At 38.0% G+C, this 19,296-nt stretch overlaps 1 protein-coding gene across 4 annotated transcripts in view; it reads left to right on the top strand.

Moving 5' to 3' along the window:
- Window positions 1–19,296, top strand: part of RBL2 (RB transcriptional corepressor like 2) — a 49,350-nt gene that overhangs the window by 17,908 nt on the left and 12,146 nt on the right. For 3 of the 4 annotated variants that reach the window (XM_025852323.2, XM_025852324.2, XM_073884368.1), the window contains 10 exons: window positions 2,860–3,026; window positions 6,784–6,890; window positions 7,766–7,869; window positions 9,687–9,824; window positions 10,986–11,150; window positions 11,681–11,792; window positions 14,321–14,590; window positions 14,772–15,052; window positions 15,144–15,320; window positions 19,064–19,135. In XM_025852323.2, the coding sequence (XP_025708108.1) occupies window positions 2,860–3,026; window positions 6,784–6,890; window positions 7,766–7,869; window positions 9,687–9,824; window positions 10,986–11,150; window positions 11,681–11,792; window positions 14,321–14,590; window positions 14,772–15,052; window positions 15,144–15,320; window positions 19,064–19,135 (1,593 nt within the window). The remainder of the gene's footprint in view (window positions 1–2,859; window positions 3,027–6,783; window positions 6,891–7,765; window positions 7,870–9,686; window positions 9,825–10,985; window positions 11,151–11,680; window positions 11,793–14,320; window positions 14,591–14,771; window positions 15,053–15,143; window positions 15,321–19,063; window positions 19,136–19,296) is intronic. The other variant, XM_073884367.1, reaches the window with a different exon arrangement.

Here is a 19,296-nt window from a genome sequence, read left to right as displayed (position 1 = left end):
GTTTGCTTATTCATTCAACAAATACTCTAAAGGTATTTATGCCAGATAGTGTCCTGGACACTGGGGATACATCAGTGGACAAAACAGCCATGAATATCCTGTTTTATATTCTAATGTGGAGAGGTAGATAACCAAACAAGTAAATATACAGGACATCAGATGATGATATATGAAGAAAAGTAAAACAGAGTAGTAGTACAGAGTACTGGGGAGGAGGGAGAAAGGGTGGGCCTTGGGCTGCTAGACACAGGGCTGTGGGGAAAGGCATCTCTGAGGAGGTAACACCAACAGAGATCCGAAGTAAGTGAGGAAGCGAGTCATGTGAAGAGCTGAGAAATGTGTTCTGCAAGCCCAGAGAACAGCATGGGCCAAGCCTTGCTGCGGGAGCATGGTTGGCTTTTTGGAGGAATCGCGGGAATGCTGTGTGGTAGGAATAGAGTGAGTGAGTGAGTGAAAGAGTGATTAAAGAGTGAGGGGCGGGCGGACATGAGGGTCAGGAGTTCCATATCGGGCGTTGGCAGCTGTAGTAAGAATTTTTGCCTTTCCTCTGATTGGGAGGAAAGCCATTAGGAGCTACCACCGTCCATGTGAAGATGTGTGAAACAGTTTTCCACTGTTATGGAAAACAGTGACTGGATCAGCCTGATTGACATTTTTAAAGGTCTCATGAGGAGGTGCTTCAGGGGGCAAGGTGGAAGAAGGGAATTAAGAGGCTGTTGAGGTAGTTCTGGTGATAGCTCACGGTGGTTTGGACCAGAGCAGTGGTTGTACTGGGGCCGTATTGTGGAGATGGCACCCACAGGACTGCCTGAGGGCTTGGATCCAGGGTGTGAGAGAAAGAAGACAGTGATGACTCCAGTTGCATAAATGGTGTGAAAGCTGAAGTCCTTACGAAGGCCTCTAAGGTCCTCAGATACGCTGAGCATACCCCAACTCAAAGCCTGCGCTCTTACTGTTTCCTCTGCCTAGAACATGTTTCTTCGAGCTATTCATGTGGTTGACTTCCTCACTTCATTCAGGTCTCTGATAGACTGACCACTGTACAGAATACTAACCACCAACTTCCTCCCCAGCCTTCAGCACTTCCTTTCCCTCTTACTCTGCAATTAGTGTTCCTCTTAGTATTTGTCACTGTCTTAAGGTAAGTGGGTAGGTAGAAAGGATTGTTTGTCTGACAGTAAGTCAATTAGATACAAAGATAGGAAAAGAGAAAGAATCGTTTGTTATGCAAAGCTCTGGGGCACTGCAAAAACTTAGAAGTCTTTACTTGGAGGAGGAATGTCCTGATATTTAAAAATCTCAATATTTATACCTGAGTCAAAGAAAGGCTCCTTGATCAGAATGCACGGGAAGCCTTAAGCCAAGAACTGAACAGTACTACCAAGAAACTGCATGCTGACCTGGAGGACTGTGGGCACAAGGCTGTTGGTGGGAGTCCTGCCTTGTTCCCTCTGCAGAAGCACTGCTCCCTGTGGGTGGTGTGAGACGCAGCTGGCTGTTCTTGCTTTCCTGTGTGTGTGCAAGCTGTCCCCTCCCAGCGCAGCACTGGTCCGCGTACAGGAAGGAAGCTGGCTCCAGGAAAAGCTGGGTAGAGCAGGGAGGAGCCTTCTGAATGTCCTTAACCTACCCAGGTCATCTTACCAATCTAAAAAAATTATAGAATTAATTTCTTTGAAACCAAGTGGAAGTCTTGGCACTATCCTGTTTAAGTCACAGAGGAAGCATATAGATTTCGATGTGTATGGTGATCTTCTGTGCTTATCTATATCGCATTAAACTTGAGTAGTTGTTTTGCTGGGTGAAGATTTTGCTAGGTGTTTTTACAAGTACTTCTAGAATAAATATACTTACTACATAGGGAAACATAGTTTTTCCTGAATATTGAAAAACACTCTTAAGCTATCTTAGCCTTTCAGAGTTTATTAGAAAAAAATAGAAAGGATGTTTCACTAGCATATGTATTCATGCTTAAATTCTCAGACATGAAGTCATATATTTTTCATATTTATATGCAAGAATGTTGACTTAAATGTACTTCCCTGAAGGTCCGTCTCCTTTAGGGGGGAAAGAGAGATAGATTCCTGTAACGAAAGGTAAAGGAGGGGCGGGAAGGCTGAAGAAAGCTGTTTGTTCTGTGTCAGGCTGTTTTTTTGTCCAGGAGTGTTGCTGTGTCCCATCTCTCTGAAGCAAATTTGTTGATTTAGATGGGCTTTTGTTAAATCATGGAATTCATCTGGGCCAGGTTTAATTCACCGCTTTCTTTTGTCAATCTGTGAGTAGTCAGAAAAAAGTAATAGATGGGAGCTGTGAAATTCTGTTTCTCAGGGATATTCTTAATAGTTTATTGCTTATTTGTGCCTTTTGGCTTAGGTTTGAAGTAGGGATACTAGGGAACTATGCCTTATCTTAAAGGTTTAACTTTTTTTTTTTTTTAAGATTTTATTTATTTATTAGTGAGTGAGAAGTACAGGGGGAGAGGCAGAGGCAGAGGGAGAAGCAGATTCCCCGCTGAGCAGGGAGCCCCATGTGGGGCTTGATCCCCAGGACCCTGGGATCATGACCTGAGCCGAATGAAGGCAGACGCTTAACTGACTGAGCCACTCAGGAGCTCCTTAAAGGTTTAACTTTTAATAGACAAACTTCCTAGTTGGCTAAAATACAAATTGTCCTTTCACACATCTTCATATGGAGGGTGGTAGCTCCTAGTGGCGTTCTTATGTTTAAATTCCAAGAATAGTGATATTTGAATCATTAAAATTTATTGATAAAGTCTGATTGGTTTAAATTCTCATTTGTGAAGTAATTAAAGTCATTCTGACCTAAAATAATGTTCTCTCTGCCCTCCCCCCCCCAATTTAGTCTAAAGCACTTAGAATCTCCACACCACTTACCGGTGTGAGGTACATGAAGGATAACAGCCCTTGTGTGACCCCAGTGTCTACGGCAGCACACAGCTTGAGCCGTCTTCACGCCATACTAACAGGCCTCAGGAATGCACCAAGTGAGAAACTGGAACAGATCCTGAGGTTAGTTTGAGCCCTTCTTGCCTTCTAAGATTTGATTGTTGACCATTTTCTATTTTAATTTTTTAACTTTTAGTGCCTTAATTCACTCATTATTAATCGTATACCAGTTGCATGCTCAGACCCTGCTGTTAGTCTGTGGAGGGCATAAGTAATATGGGACGTATGAATAGAAGGTGATCATTTTTCCTCAGTATCTTAGTGTGTTCCAGCTGTTATCACAGAAGACCATAGACTGGGTGACTTACAAACAACAGTATCAAGGTGCCAAGATGCAGTGTCTGGTGAGAACTGCTTCCTGGTCTTTTTGCTGACCTCACATGGTGTGAGGAGGCACGGGAACTCTCTAGGGCCTCTTTTATAAGCGCACTAATCCCATTCATGAGGGCTCCACTGTCATGACCTAATCACTCCCAAAGGCCCCACTGCCAAAGACCATCACATTGGGGGATTAGGTTTCAACATGAGAAGCTGGAGGGGGAGCACAAATATTCAGTCCTATAGCACTCAGATTTCTTTTATGTAGTATGGGAGACAGTAACTAACAACACTATACACTGTAGATTAAAGCACCAAACTGTTACCAACTGTTCTATCTTAAGATTTCAGGGAAAGAGGGATCAATAAAGATGGGAGTTGTCAAAGGACTCCATGAAGAGGATTGGACCTGAGCAAATTTCTGAGGGGTGGGTCAGATTTGGAAAGATAAACACTTAATATTCATAACTAATGTCAAACCACTGTAACTTCTGTAAGCTCTAGAGAATACCCTTACCCTGAAAATGAAGTTAACTGCCTTCAGTCCTTTGATCTGCCTAAGACTGGTGGGAATATCCTTGAGCTTTAGTGAAAAGCATAATAAACTGAATCTCATGACTTGTGCATAGTTTTTGCAAATTTATTTCAAAGAATTACCTCCAGGGCCCCTCCTAGTTCTAAAAAGTATAGGATTTGATGACACAGACCCTATAGGAGCCCATTTTGTTTCTGGTGGTATAGTGTAAGAAGGCCCAGTATACATACTTTAGTAATTTCTTATTCACAGCTGGACTTATTAAACCATGAAGTCTGCTTTATTTATAAACTTGTGATTAATATCCAGTAGGCTATGTCTGTATGGCCTCTTCCTAAGTCGTGTTTCTCAGACCTTGTTTACATAGAATAGAGAAGCATTTTATAAATACATTTTAGAAGACTGACTTAGTCTTTATATCTTACAGATCCCTTTAGAATCTCTAACCAGGTGTAGCAGCTTCTTTAATCTTAAACACCATTAGTGGGGTTAAATATTACCAGTAAATATTAGGTAAAACCAAAGAGTCCTATTTTCTGAAAGGCACCTGTGTGTGTTCTTAAATAAAATTCTGCTTGTATATGATATTCAGTAGCTAGCTCTAGCCGGATTATAACTGATTTTTATTTTCTTTATAATTTTCTAAACTTGCTAAGCTTTTACAATGAATATGTATATCTATGATCAAGATAAAAACATAGTTGCTTCAACACAGTCATGCTGAGCTAGCATCTGCACCTGGAATTGGACAGGGCCGCAACCTCTGCTATGCCCACCACTTCCCATGACCTCTGGACCATGGACCCCCACAAAGTGAGCGAGCTTCAGGCCTTTGTGAAAATGTGTAAGCAGGATCCGAGCATTCTGCACACTGAGGAAATGCACTTCCTGAAGGAGTGGATGGAGAGCATGGAGGGTAAAATACTACCTGCTACTCATAAAACTAAATCAGAAGAAAATATCAAGAAAGAAAAAACAGAAGAAGGCAGAGGAAAACATAAAGACAAATGAACCATCAAGTAAGGAAAGTGATCTAGAAATTGACAGTGAAGGTGTGATTGAACCAGATACTGACGCCCCTGAAGAAATGGGAGATGACAGTGTAGAGGTGACTGGGGAAATGATGGATCAGGCAAATGATAAAAAAGTGGCTGCCATTGATGCCCTAAATGATAGTGAACTACAGAAAGCCATTGACTTGTTCACAGATGCCATCAAGCTGAATCCTTGCTTGGCCATTCTGTATGTCAAGAGAGCCGGTGTCTTCATCGAATTACAGAAGCCAAATGCTGCCATCCAAGACTGTGACAGAGCTATTGAAATAAATCCCGAAGTAAGTCAGAGGGGGAGACGAACCATGAGAGATGATGGACTCTGAAAAACAAACTGAGGGTTCTAGAGGGGAGGAGGGTAGGGGATGGGTTAGCCTGGTGATGGGTATTAAAGAGGGCACATTCTGCATGGAGCACTGGGTGTTATTCACAAACAATGAATCATGGAACACTACATCAAAAACAAATGATGTAATATATGGTGATTAACATAACAATAAAAAATTAAAAAAAAAAAAAGAAATCCCGATTCAACTCAGCCTTACAAGTGGCGAGGGAAAGCACACAGACTTCTGGGCCACTGGGAAGAAGCAGCACATAATCTTGCCCTTGCTTGTAAACTGGATTATGATGAAGATGCTAGCACATGCTGAAAGAAGTTCAACCAACTGCCCAGAAAATTGCTGAACATCAAGAAAGTATGAGTAAAAAAGAAGAGTGAAAGACAAGACAGAATAGAAAGTGTTAAGAAGGTTTGGGAAGAACATGAGGGAGCCCAGAGGGAGGAAGAAGCCAGATGACGATCAGAAGCCCAGACTAGCTCTTTTCTGGGTGGCTTTCCTGTGGGAATGCGTGGAATGGCAGAGGGCAAGCCTGGAATGGAAGGGATGCCCCTGGGCTCAATGAAATTCTTAGTGACCAAAGGTTCTTGCAGCCATGCAGGATCCAGAAGTTATGGGTGGCCTTCTGGAATGTGGCCCAGAACCCAGTAAATGTGTCAAATAGCTGAGCAACCCAAAAGTTATGAATCTCATCAGTAAATTGTCAAATTTGGAGGTCAAGCATAATGCCCTTCAGACAAATAAGACCCTTGCTGAAGGAAAAACAACTTAGATCACCTAATGGATGTTGCAGTAATTAATACAGTGTACCTCTGACCTCATGGAGAAAAAGCTGGGCTGCTGTGAAGAGAATCCCTACCCCTCGGCCCCATGTGTAACCCAAACATTTTGTAGTGGTTTGCTATTGGGTATTCATTCACATAATGTTTTCCTACCAGGAATTCCTACTAGGAATTTTAAACCTTAAAAATACTTAAAAACAAGTTAAAAGGGTGTGTTAATCCCTTAAAAAAAAAAAAAGAAAACGTTACAAAGGCCTACGTGATGATAATCTGTATAATGCTTCTGCATCTAACATATATTGCCTTTCTGGTTTAAAAAAAAAATGAAATAAACCTCATTTTGGAGGAAAAAATGTAGAATGCCAGTAATGGTTTATATGAGTCTGTAGTATAGTTTATATACCTCCTCATTCTGTTTTCTTCCAGGAGTTCCTAATGGGAGTTGTATTGCCCTCTGAGGAAACAGTTGAAGGCAAATTTGTTTGTTACCAGTGATTGCAGATGTGTAGGGTAGGTGGGGGCCAGTCAAGAAGGCTAAACTTAACTGCAGTAAAGGTACAGCTCCACGCAAGAAATATTTTTTTCACTCAAAATGGTTATACCAACACTTTTGATAAGGAGGTATGGGATTCCCTAGAATAATTTGGGAAGTGTGCAGTTTTTGTTCAAAGTATTTTATATTTACAGGTTAGTAAAATTACAGAGTTGTAAATAGTTTATTACTTTGTAACTGGGTTAGAACTTTAAGTTGGATAATTTCTTACCTTTTTTTTTTTTTTTTTTTTTTTTTAGGACATGTTCCAGAGATCCAACACAGGCCATTGCCAACAGATTGAAAGAAATGTATGAAATATATTCTCAGCATTGCCAGCCAGATGAGGATTTCAGTAATTCTAAAGGTAAGGCTTAATACTGTCTTGTTCTCATCTTTGATGTTCACATAGAGTCCTTTCTTGGTAAGTGAGTCAGAAATATGAAGAATAGATTTAGGACTTTAGATTGAGGGCTACAATATGGATGTCTAATTTTTCTGTTAACCAAGTGGTTTCTGGGCTTGTCTCCATAAGAGAAAATGTAGACTGATGCCTGGTACTTTGTTTGCAAAATCTTTAGTTTCATTTGTAGATTGGATATTATTAAATTTAGGAGTATAGTGGTTCTTCAAAATATTAAGAAGAAGTTCAGAAGATGTAACTGTTTCATGCCCATACCTGTTCTAGAAGTTGTCTGATGTCATGAATTAGAACCAAGTATGAGTAGAATAGTAAACCAATTATATATACCTCTCAGCATAGAGCTGCTCAGTTCAAACTTACAAAAAAAAAAAAAGTGTGACTCTTAATGGAATGCTATTACAGTTTTTAAGTGAAAATTTCATTTTACAGGGGCGCCTGGGTGGCTCAGTTGGTTAAATGTCTACCTTCGGCCCCGGTCCCACATCAGGCTCCTTGCTCAGCGGGGAGTCTGCTTCTCCCTTTCTCTCTGCCTGCCGCTCCCCCTGCTTGTGCTCCATCTCTCTCTCGCTGTCAAATAAATAAATAAAATCTTTTTTAAAAAATTTCATTTCACAATTTTAGAAAAATGTTAGTGTTACTGTGGCTACCATGAAGAAAATTAAGAAATCTTAGGAATGATTGGTGTAGCAGCTGTAGGAAGTGCATATATATGAAGTAATTGGTTGGTTTTTAAATTTTCTTTTGTGGGCAGGGAATGGGGTAGACTCACTTTCTACCATATGTTCTTTGCATGTGACTCTTGTCTTTTATTTGTGCAGAAATTGCCAGCAAACATTTTCGTTTTGCAGAGATGCTTTACTATAAAGTATTAGAATCTGTTATTGAACAGGAACAGAAAAGACTGGGAGACATGGATTTATCTGTGAGTAAACCACCAGTGTATTGGTCAGCACAATAAAATGTAGTTTCCTTTTAGCCCTACCCATACAAAACCCTGGACTAAACCAAAGATAAAACCGTAGCTTTGAGGGATTAAGATTGGCAGCTGAGCAAACTCCTGTCTTCACCTCTGGTCCCTCTCTTAGTGTTTCTCAGTGTGGCAGGCCGTGTACTAGAACTCACGGCTTCTGTGGGCAGTAAGACTCCATAGTCAAAGACTGAAACATTCAGACTTAAGGTAAATTGAGTTTTTAGAATGCATGGACTTATTAACCTGCACACTCCCTGAACAAACCTTGTATAGCAAGAATAAGTTGAGTATTGACTAGATAGGACTTTAACATAAATATTCAGCCATTGCTCTTTGACTAAGAAAATTATTTTTTCTAGATTTTACTAGTCAAGAAATATAAATTGATTTTGAAATAAGTGTTTACTTTTAATGACATAAAAATGATTTTTAAAAACTGCTTTTTAAAATAACATTTTAGAGAAAATTATAAAACTGACCGATAATTGTTCTAATTTCATGTAACTATTTACATTTCTTTTTTATACATGAAATTATGGGTATAGGAATTTAAAAGGCTGTTAAGACAAATTTTTAAATTTTGAAAGACATACAGGAGGGTATATAAAACAGTTGCAGTTTATGGCTGATAATAAGTGGCTACCTTTATACCCACCCAAGAAACTTACTAAAACAATTTTTTATTGTAGTAAAATATACATAACATAAAACTTACCATTTTAAGCATTTTTAAGTGTACGATTCAGTGGCACTAAGTACATTCATGGTGTTGTACAACCCTCACCACCAGCCAAGTTTAGAACTTTTTCATCATCCCCAACTGAAAGTTTGTACCCATTAAGCAATGACTCTCCATTCTCACTTCCTTTGAGCTCCTGGTAATCTCTACTCTACTTTCTGTCTCCACAAATTAACCTGTTCTAGGTATAATCATATAGTATTTGTTCTTTTGTGTCCCGCGTATTTCACTTGGCCTGGTGTATTCAAGGTTCATCTGTGTTTTAGCATGTCAGAATTTCATGCCTTTTTACGGCTGAATAGTATTCAAAATATTATTCATAATCAACAGTATATAATTGTTTGCCTTTTTTTTTGGTCAAGTTGTAGGAGTTATCCTTATATATGATTTGCAAACATTTTCTCCCATTCTGTGGGTTGTGTCTTTACTTCATTGATAGTGTCCTTTGATAGACAAAAGGTTTTAATTTTGATGAAGCCCAATTTATGTTTTTTTCTCCTGTTGCCTAGGTTTTTGGTGTCTAAGTAACTTTTTAATTGAAAAATAGTAAATGTTTATGTACAGATTTGAGAAATTAATAGCCAAAAAAAGGGGGGGATGTGATTATGTCTCCTGAGAGAAGTAAGTTCATTTGTGGCGCATGACCATCTAGCCAGTCACCTACCTTCCAGCTGTCTTTTTTTCTGATGGTGGCCTCTAACTGTAAATACTGTTTTGTAACCTCTTTCCACATTATTATTCCCCTAAGCAGCAGGGCGTATGTATATTTTTGTTAGGGATATAATTTTTTATCAGCTACATTTCACAATATGTAAGATTTTTGAAAGTTCTTTTATATTGTTGTAATATTTGTTTTGCTAAAACATGGGCTTATTACGCTAAGAAAAGTTCTATAAGAAAGTAAGCACATACTTCTCACTAACTCAGAAAATAAGACTTCCTTTGATATTTTTATTTAACTTTACTAAGTAGAAAATGTCTTTGTTAGAGTAGGCTAATATTTCTAAATGTTAATAACTTTGTTTTATAGGGCATTCTGGAACAAGATGCATTCCATAGATCGCTTTTGGCCTGCTGCCTTGAGGTCGTCACTTTTTCTTATAAGCCTCCTGGGAATTTTCCATTTATTACTGAACTATTTGATGTGCCACTTTATCATTTTTATAAGGTATTTTTAAAAATCTGATACTGATAAAGAAACTGTAGATGCAACCAACTTCCTGTTGTTAGCTGGCTAATTCATTTTGCTACCTAAGTACATCTCTTCTCTTTTTAATAATATATTTAATAATATATTTAGTAGTTTTTTCTGGGGAGAAGAAATAGAGAAGATATACTATCTTCTCAGATAGTATAAAGACCTATTTGGGGTAAAAGCTTCATTTGATTCTTCCTTTTATCTGCTATAGTCTTTTAGAATACTTTCATTTTATTGGCTAGGAAGCCTTTAAAAAAAGTAGTAAACAAATCAGTAGCTAATCTTATATAACAACCTTTTTAAATTTTATATTTTAATGAATTAAGTAGGCTCCACACCCAGCGTGGAGCCCAACACCAGGCTTGAATTCACGACCCTGAGATCAAGACCTGAGCTTAAATCGAGACAGATGCTTACCTGACTGAGCCACTCAGGTGCCCCAACCTTTTTTTATTTTATGGAAATAACATTGAAAGTGTCTTTCAGGAGAAAAAAATTCTCTTTCACATGTTATATAGAAGTGCAGAGCGATGGCAATGATTTGGTGGTAATTGTTTTTGTCTTGATATCACTTTAGTGTATGGGTTTATCTTAATTCTAATACAGTAGTCAAAAATCAGTTTTTTTAGTGGCACGGATTGAATGTCTAGACTTTTTGTTTTATTTATTTACTTATGTATTTATTATTTTTTTAAGTAATCTCTACACCCAATGTGGGGCTTGAACTCACAATCCTGAGAGTAAGAGTCAGATGCTCTGCTAACTGAGCCAGCCAGGTGCCCCTAGAGTTTTTAAATGTGAAATGTGAAATGTAAGAGTAATATTTTTCAGCTTTAATAGAAAAGGCATCTTTTTTCTTTGAAAAATGTTTAAAATATGCCATTATACGAAAGATTTTCTATAATTCCTACATGAATTTTAAATAATAGTTATTTATAAAGACAGTGAGAGGAAGACCAGCTGTTTCAAAACAGTACTGTTATTTAGATTTGTAATTTTTGATGAATTATCTGCTGTATCTATAAATATGTAAAAACAAAATTTACCCATTTTGCTTCACACTTAATAAACAAGTTTTTGGTGACAAAAATAATTATTAAAGCAGGGCATTTTTTTTTTTTTAAATTTCAGGTGATAGAAGTATTCATTAGAGCAGAAGATGGTCTTTGTAGAGAGGTGGTTAAACACCTTAATCAGATTGAAGAACAGATCTTGGATCATTTGGCATGGAAACCAGAGTCTCCACTCTGGGACAGAATTAGAGACAATGAAAACAGAGTTCCTACTTGTGAAGAGGTTTGTGAAAATACCTTAACATCTTTCTATAACAAAAGTACATCAGTAACTAGTCTGTTTATATTCTTGTTTCACTGAGAGCAGTTAAATTTAGTGTCTTTGTTATGGGAAGTGGGAGGGTGGCAGTTGGGTTTAATATGGTACAGTCACCCCTGTATCTAAGAAGAAACCCCTTAGTCTATGAGTCAGAAATAATGTGTGATTGCTCTAAGGTTTCAGTGCCAGAGTAAGAATTCAGTGTTCTCTCTTAATTTTCTAGTCAAGTTTCTGTACATTAGAATGATTGGTATTCTGATTCTCTAAATCAGTAATGAAGACTGATTCATATTTAGTATTCAGCTAGTAGCTTTGAATTTTTTAAGCCTGCCAGACTTTTTTTTTCAACTTCAGTATGAAAATGGAAAAGACAGCTGATTTTATTTAGGTTGAATAACTGGTGAGCCAAGTTTTCTTTTGCCTTAGATTGTGACTGTATTTCTAATGAAAATGCCTTTTTGAATAAGACACTCTGTGTATATCATTCTTTATAGGTTATGCCACCTCAGAATCTGGAAAGAGCAGAAGATATTTGTATTGCTGGCTCTCCTTTGACTCCCAGAAGGGTGAGTGAAGTTCGTGCTGATACTGGAGGACTTGGAAGAAGTAAGTTTAAAATACTAGGGGGAATATTTGGGAGCCTAATATCTGGGAATTGAAATTCTATCTAAAACTACAAGTGAAGTTAATAGAGTTTATATAGAACTATTTTGTGCATTATAGTACCACATGGATCACTTAAAAGTAATGCTTTTGAAGAATATTTAAGAACACAGGAAGATGCATGTAATAACAAGTGACTATAAAAAGAATGCTATATATTAATGTGATTCTTACATTTGAAGTGTATGTTTATATATAAGTATATAGAAGGGCTGAAATGGGAAAACCAGACTATTAAGAACAATTATTATTGGATGATAGAATTCCAGGGGCTTTCTGTAAACTTTTTAAGATGATTATGTATTTCTTCTAAAATCAGAAGATGGGCTCAGTTAATTGAACGTCCGACTCTTGATTTCGCTTCAGGTCATGATCTTGGGGTTGTGAGATTGAGCCCCGAGTTGGGCTCCACACTTGGCATAGAGTCCCCTTGAGTTTCTCTCCCTCTGCCCCTTCCCCTGCTCATGTGTGCATGCTCTCTCTCAAATAAATCTTAAAAAAAAAGAAAAAAGAACAGAAAAGCTTTTAAATTTTTTTTATTATGTTATGTTAGTCACCATACAGTACTTCATTAGTTTTTGATGTAGTGTTCCATGATTTATTATTTGCATATAACACCCAGTGCTCATTGTAATATATACCCTCCTGAACACCCATCACCGGGCTACAGAGCTCTATGATGCAATTAGGTATAGACAAGCCAAGCGAGTTCAGCTTTGACTCTCGGCAGTCAAGCTGTGCTGTCCTGGTTAATATGACAGCAGTGTTGGCCCAAGAAGCACAGAAAAGACAAGCTTCACTATTCATCTGGTTATATTCAGGCAGCTTTTTAAAAAAAGTAATCTCTATGCCCATCATGGGGTTCGAACTCAGAACCCCAAGATCAAGAGTCATATGCCCTATGGGCTGAGCCAGCCAGGCTCCCCATCAGGCAGCTCTTCGTAACATCTTCCAGGTGCAAGGTTTAAGTTTACACAGCTGAGACAAAACTGCTTTTTAAAAAGTGATTCTGTAAATTCAGAGAGTTCTAAATCCTTAGATGCCATTAGAAGGATATTGTTTCTAGATCAACCTTTTATGTAATTGATAAGCACTGGCTATAGACGAAAGATCAGTTTTACAATCAGGAATCACTTTATGTCAGTGCATACTCAGTAAATATGGATGATCTATATGAAAATGTCCTGATTTCTTGGAAGAGGTATCATAATGGCTTAACTATTTTTCTGCTTTTGTCCACCTCAGACCCACAGATCTGACAGCCGGTCTTCCTCAGTCCTGTATCTGTAGTTTTTCCTTCCTTAGTCTATGGATGAGAACTTGACTTTAAATTTCATTTTCTTTGTATTCATCACTTTTCCAATTTCAAGGTCTCTTAATGCTTTACAAGATAACGATCATAATGCATTCTTTCCGACTGCAGCTTTGTTTCAAATACAAATCTAGTGAGTTTATTGGCTTTTGTACCATTGAGAGATTTAACCGTTAAGCTATAGACTGTCAGGACTGCTCCTGTCAATCCCCTTATGACCTCCCTACATACATTTTTTAATTTAAAAAACCTGATGGGTTGTTGGACATGCTGCTTGAAAATACAGCCACTGTCAGCCACTGTTGTGAATATTTAACAACAGACCGAGCCATGAAGTTTACAGAGTTTGTTTCTATTTATGGTGATGAAGAAGTTTTGGAAATAGCAGTGATGGCTGCACAACATTGTGAGTGGAATTAATGCCACTGAACTGTACACATAAAAATGGTTAAAACGGCAAATTACATGTTATATATATTTATATTAAAGAAACTAATAACGTAATATACCAAAACCATTGAATTGTACAATTTAAGTGATTAAAATGTATGTGAATTATATCTCAGTAAAATTTAAAAACTATAATAAACTAAGCTTGAGTCCAAAACACATATATCCATTCTTGCTGAAGAACATTACTGAGTTTTAGTAATTTTCTGTATGTGGAAAAAAGACAAAGATGAAAACTAATAAAACTGGGGCGCGGTGCTCCCAGATGATATCATAGTAATATCAAGTCCCCTTGTTGAGTAGTGGCTTTACGGTGAAATCACATCGTACATGAGTGTTAGGTAGAAATTGAATGTGGTCAAAAGTATCGTAGGAAAATAGAATAATTCTTTAAATTGCCCTTAAGTCATCAAGGTTCTGTAGCAGTTGAGGGCAGAGTTTGGTTTGATTTAGCAGAAGCTGGAATGAAGTAGGGAGCACTGTGAAACAAATAGAGAAAAATTCCTATGTTTAAATTTTGCTGTTAATAGTGTCTGGTTGAGTTTTCATTAGTTGAATGTAGCTATGGTGTGACTCCTGTAATTTTTGTTTATGAAGTATTTCAGACACTGATTAGTTTTGAACTTAAGAGCTCGGATTCAGAAGTTAGGTCTGAGTTTCCTTGAGTTAAACCGTTTGTTTGATTTGTTGTCGTTGTTGTTGCCTCTAGGCCTAACATCTCCAGCCACACTGTATGACAGATACAGCTCCCCAACAGCCAGCTCTACCAGAAGGCGGCTGTTTGTTGAGAATGATAACCCCTCTGACGGAGGGACACCTGGGCGCATTCCCCCACAACCCCTCGTCAATGCTGTCCCTGTGCAGAATGTATCTGGAGATGCTGTTCCTGTCACACCAGTTCCTGGACAGACTTTGGTCACCATGGCAACAGCCACTGTCACAGCCAACAATGGACAAACAGTGACCATTCCTGTACAAGGTAAGGAAGTTGGATATTGAGTTCTTTCTTGGTGGCATTTGTTGGAAAGTCACCTGAGATTTGGCTGGAATGACAATATGAGAGAAGAGTGGAGCGGGGAAGGAGGCCGGGAGGGGGGAAATTGGAAACCTATGCCTGGAGAACCTTTCATCCTCCTCATTTTCTCCCAAACAAACTGTAGGTATTGCGAATGAAAATGGAGGGATAACATTCTTCCCAGTCCAGGTCAATGTTGGAGGGCAGGCACAAGCTGTGACTGGCTCCATCCAGCCCCTGAGTGCTCAGGCACTGGCTGGAAGTTTGAGCTCTCAACAGGTGACAGGAACAACCTTGCAAGTCCCTGGTCAGGTGGCCATTCAACAGATTTCCCCAGGTGGACACCAGCAGAAACAAGGCCCACCTTTAACCAGCAGTAGTATCAGACCCAGGAAGACCAGCTCTTTATCGCTTTTCTTTAGAAAGGTAATTTTTCCTATACCCTTACCAGAGCAGAAGCTTGGGAAATATAAGTGTTAGGTAAACAAAGTTTGAAATGTTTCTGTTTATCTACCAGGTTTACCACTTGGCAGGTGTCCGCCTTCGGGATCTTTGCTCTAAACTGGATATTTCAGATGAACTGAGGAAAAAAATCTGGACCTGTTTTGAATTCTCCATAATTCAGTGTCCTGAACTTATGATGGACAGACATCTGGACCAGTTGTTGATGTGTGCCATTTATGTGATGGCAAAGGTGAGTACCATTTGGAATATAAAAGGAAAAAGTAAAGATGCTACTTCTGTACTCTCAGAACACTTTTAACAGTTTTATTGAGATATAATTCACTCCATTCATTCATTCATTCATTTTTAAGTTGGCCCCACACCCAGCATGGAGCCCAGTGCGGGGCTTGAACTCACAACCCTGAGATCAAGACCTGAGCTGAGATCAAGAGTTGGGACACTTAACCAACTGAGCCACCCAGGCACCCCCTAATTCACTATTTAAAATGTACAACTCCGTGGATTTTAGTACATTTTAGTACACTTACAGATTGCAACCATCACCACAGTAAATTTTAGAACATAATATTCCATTGTATGAATATATATTTTGTTTATGCATCAGATGATGGTATTTTCAGTTTTTGGCTATTATGAATAATGCTGTCGCGAACATTTGTGTACAAGTTTTTGTGTGGACATGTTTTCATTTCTCTTTGGTATGTACCCAAGAATGGATTGCTAGCAAGGTCATATACTGTGTTTAACCACTGAGGAACTGCCAGACTATTTTTCCAAAGTCCCTGCACCATTTTGTACTTCCACCAGCAGTATATGAAGGTCCTCATTTTTCCACCTTTTCATCGGCAGTTTTTTTTTTTTTTTTAAGATCTTATTTATTTGACAGAACACAAGCAGGGGGAGTGGCAGGCAGAGGGAGAGGGAGAAGCAGGCTCCCCGCTGAGCAAGGAACCTGATGCAGGGCTCAATCCCAGGACCCTGGGATCATGGCCTGAGCCAAAGGCAGATCCTTAACTGACTGAGCCACCCAGGAGCCCCTCATCAGCACTTTTTATTATCAGACATTGTCTTCTAAAATAACTTATTGAGGTGAAATTCACACAACATAAATCAGCCATTTTTTAAGTGAACAATTCAGTGGTATTTAGTACGTTCCCAGTATTATATACCCAATCTTTATCTTGTTCCAAAATATTTCCATCCTTGCAGAGTAAAACTACTTACTTTACTAAGTAGGTTCTCTGCATTCCCCCTCCCACTAGCTCCTGGCACCCACCATTCTACTTTCTTTCTCTATGAATTTGACTATTCCAGGTGCCTCTAGGAGTCATACAATATTTGTCTTTTTATAACTGGTTTATTTCAGTTAGTATAATGTCCTCAAGATTTATCCATGTTGTAGCATGAGTTGTAATTTTCTTCCTTTTTAAGGCTGAATGAGCTTCCATTGTATGGACATACCACATTTTATCCATTCATCCATTGATGCCCACTTGGGTAGCTTCCACTTTTTAGCTATTGTGAATAATGCTACTATGAACATGCGTGTATGAGTATCTCTTCAAGTTTTTAGTTTCATTCTTTTTTGTATATACCCAAAAGTAGAATTGCTGGGTCATATGGTAGTTCTGTGTTTAATTTTTTGAGAAATTTGCCTTATTTTTCACGGCAGCTGCACCATTTTACATTCCCACCAGCAGTGAATGAGAGAGTTTTAATTTTTCTACATCCTTGCCAGCTTCTTTTTCTGTTTTTTATTATAGTCATCCCAGTGAGTATTCATTGATACATTCTGGTGGTTTTGACGTATTTCCCTAATGACTAATGATGTTGAGTGTCTTTTAGTATTTTGAGTTTTTGATTCTGGCCATCCCAGTCATTTGTTTACTGGTCATTTGTTTATCTTCTTTGGTGAAATACTGGTTTAAATCCTTTTCCCATTTTTTATTTGGATTGTGCTTTTTTGCAATTGGGCTGTAGTTCTTTATACATTCTGGATGCAACTTTCATCAGATATTTGCGAATATTTTCCCTCATTCTGTGTATTTTTGCATTTACTTGATAGTGTTATTTGAACCATAGTTTTTAATTAAGTCAACTTTTTTCTTTGTTGCTTGTACTTTTGCTGTCATATCTAAGAATACACATTGCCAAATCCAAGGTCATGAATATTTATGTGTTTTCTTCTAAGAGTTTTATAGTTTATCTCTTACATTTAGGTCTTGGATCCATTTTGAGTTAACTTTTATACATGCTAGGAGGTAGGAGTCTATCCAGTTGTTCTTATATATGGTAAGAACATTTAAGATCAACTCTCTTGACTGCTACGGGGCGCCTAGGTGGCTCAGTCATTAGCATCTGCTTGGTCCTGGGATCGAGCCCCACATCGGGCTCCCTGCTCCGTGGGAAGCCTGCTTCTCCCTTCCCCGCTCCCCTCTGCTTGTGTTCCCTCTCTCGCTGTCTCTGTCAAATAAATAAAATCTTAAAGAAAACTCTCTTAGCACATTCCAAGTATATAATATGGTATTGTTAACTATAGTCAAATGCTAGATGTTAGATCCCTAAAACTGACTCATCTTATAACTGGAAGTTTGTACTCTTTGACCAACATCTCCCCAATTTCCCCACCCCAACATATGCATCTTAACTATATCAAAATCAGCTTCAGATTTATACTGACCTAATTCCAGTGAGATAAAGAAGTGTCCTATATAGCTGTTTACTTTTGATCTTTTGAGGTGTATTGTGATACATATTATGTCCATAAGTGTTATAAATCCAACAATTGCATTGATCTTTTATAATTCTATGACTTTTAAAGGAGCTGAGAGAAATATATTCAATGTACATCTTTTGTTATTTTAATCTTATCATTTGATTCTTTTTATTGGTTCCTGTGGTTTTGAGTTGTCATCTGCAATCATTTCCTTAGCCCAATACAGCGTTCCTCCTTCTTTGCTGTTTTTGGCAAATGTATCACATTTCTGTATGTTTTAGGCCCTATAAAACATTATATATATATAGTTTTATACAATGACTTTTTAAATCAGTTAAGGAGAAATACACATTTTATGCTGTCTTTACAGTTATATAATTATCTTTACCAGGGCTCTTTGTTTTTTTGTGTGTATTTGAATTACTGAGGTCACTTGCTTTTAGTTTGAACTTTTAGTATTTCTTCTAAGATTGGTCTTTTAGCAGCAAATTCTGTTTTTACACTTAATCTTAGCCAAAAGGCCAAGAAGTGATAGCAAATTCTGTTTTTATTTTGTATTTTTCATTTTTGAAAGATAACTTTGTTGGACACTGACTTCTTATTTACTTTGAGCGCTTTGAATATGTTGTTCTACCACCTCTTAGCTTCTATAGTTTCTGATGAGAAGTTGCCTGTTATTTTATTGGGGTTCTCTTGATGTTTTCAAGAGTTTCTTCCTTTGGTTTTTGGCATTTGTACTATATGTCTGCATTTATCCTATACTTGGAATTCTTAGAGCTTCCTGGATGTGTGGGTTACTATTTTTTAAATAAATTTGGGAAGCTTTCAGCCTTTATCATTTTTTTCTGCTTCTGTGTGTGCTGAATGATGTTCACAGATCCCTGAAGAAGCTCTGTTAATTTTTCTTCATTCCTTTTTCTGTGTTCTTCAGGTTCCACAGTCTATCCCAAGTTTGCTAATTCTTTCTTTCTTCGCCAGTTCAGATCTGTTTTGTCCTTCTGGTGAATTTTTCATTTGTTAACTGAACTTTTTTATTCTAGGTCTGTGTTCAGATACCACCTACTCCCTCTTGTTACTGAATTTTAGTAGGTTTTCCTGAATAGTTCATTTTGTATAGGCCCTTTGGCCCATTTCCAGAGACTTGAAATGGCTGTTTATCTGATTTTCACCAGTTTGACTGGGGAGTAGGTTCACAGAGCTCTTCAAAATATTTTTGAAGTCAATTTCTCTCTCAGAATACTCTTATTCTTCGCCAGGTCACAAAAGAAGACAAGTCCTTCCAGAATATTATGCGTTGTTATAGGACTCAGCCACAGGCCCGGAGCCAGGTAACTACATTTTCTCTCAGGGCTGAAAATAAAACTTAAAGTCTCTGATAAATATAAAAAATTAACCACAGTTGAATCTGTGGCCTTTTCTCCAGGCTAAAAACTAGGATTCTACGTTAAGGAAGTCTTTTAATACTCTTTAAATACTCTTTAATCACTGA

This window comes from Callorhinus ursinus, unplaced genomic scaffold, assembly GCF_003265705.2.
Source record: "Callorhinus ursinus isolate GAN/ISIS: 27379988/994484 unplaced genomic scaffold, GSC_fseal_2.0 scaffold56, whole genome shotgun sequence".
Lineage (NCBI taxonomy): Eukaryota > Metazoa > Chordata > Mammalia > Carnivora > Otariidae > Callorhinus > Callorhinus ursinus.
Note: the sequence above shows the minus strand (reverse complement) of the source record. Positions and strands in the feature narration are given on the sequence as shown.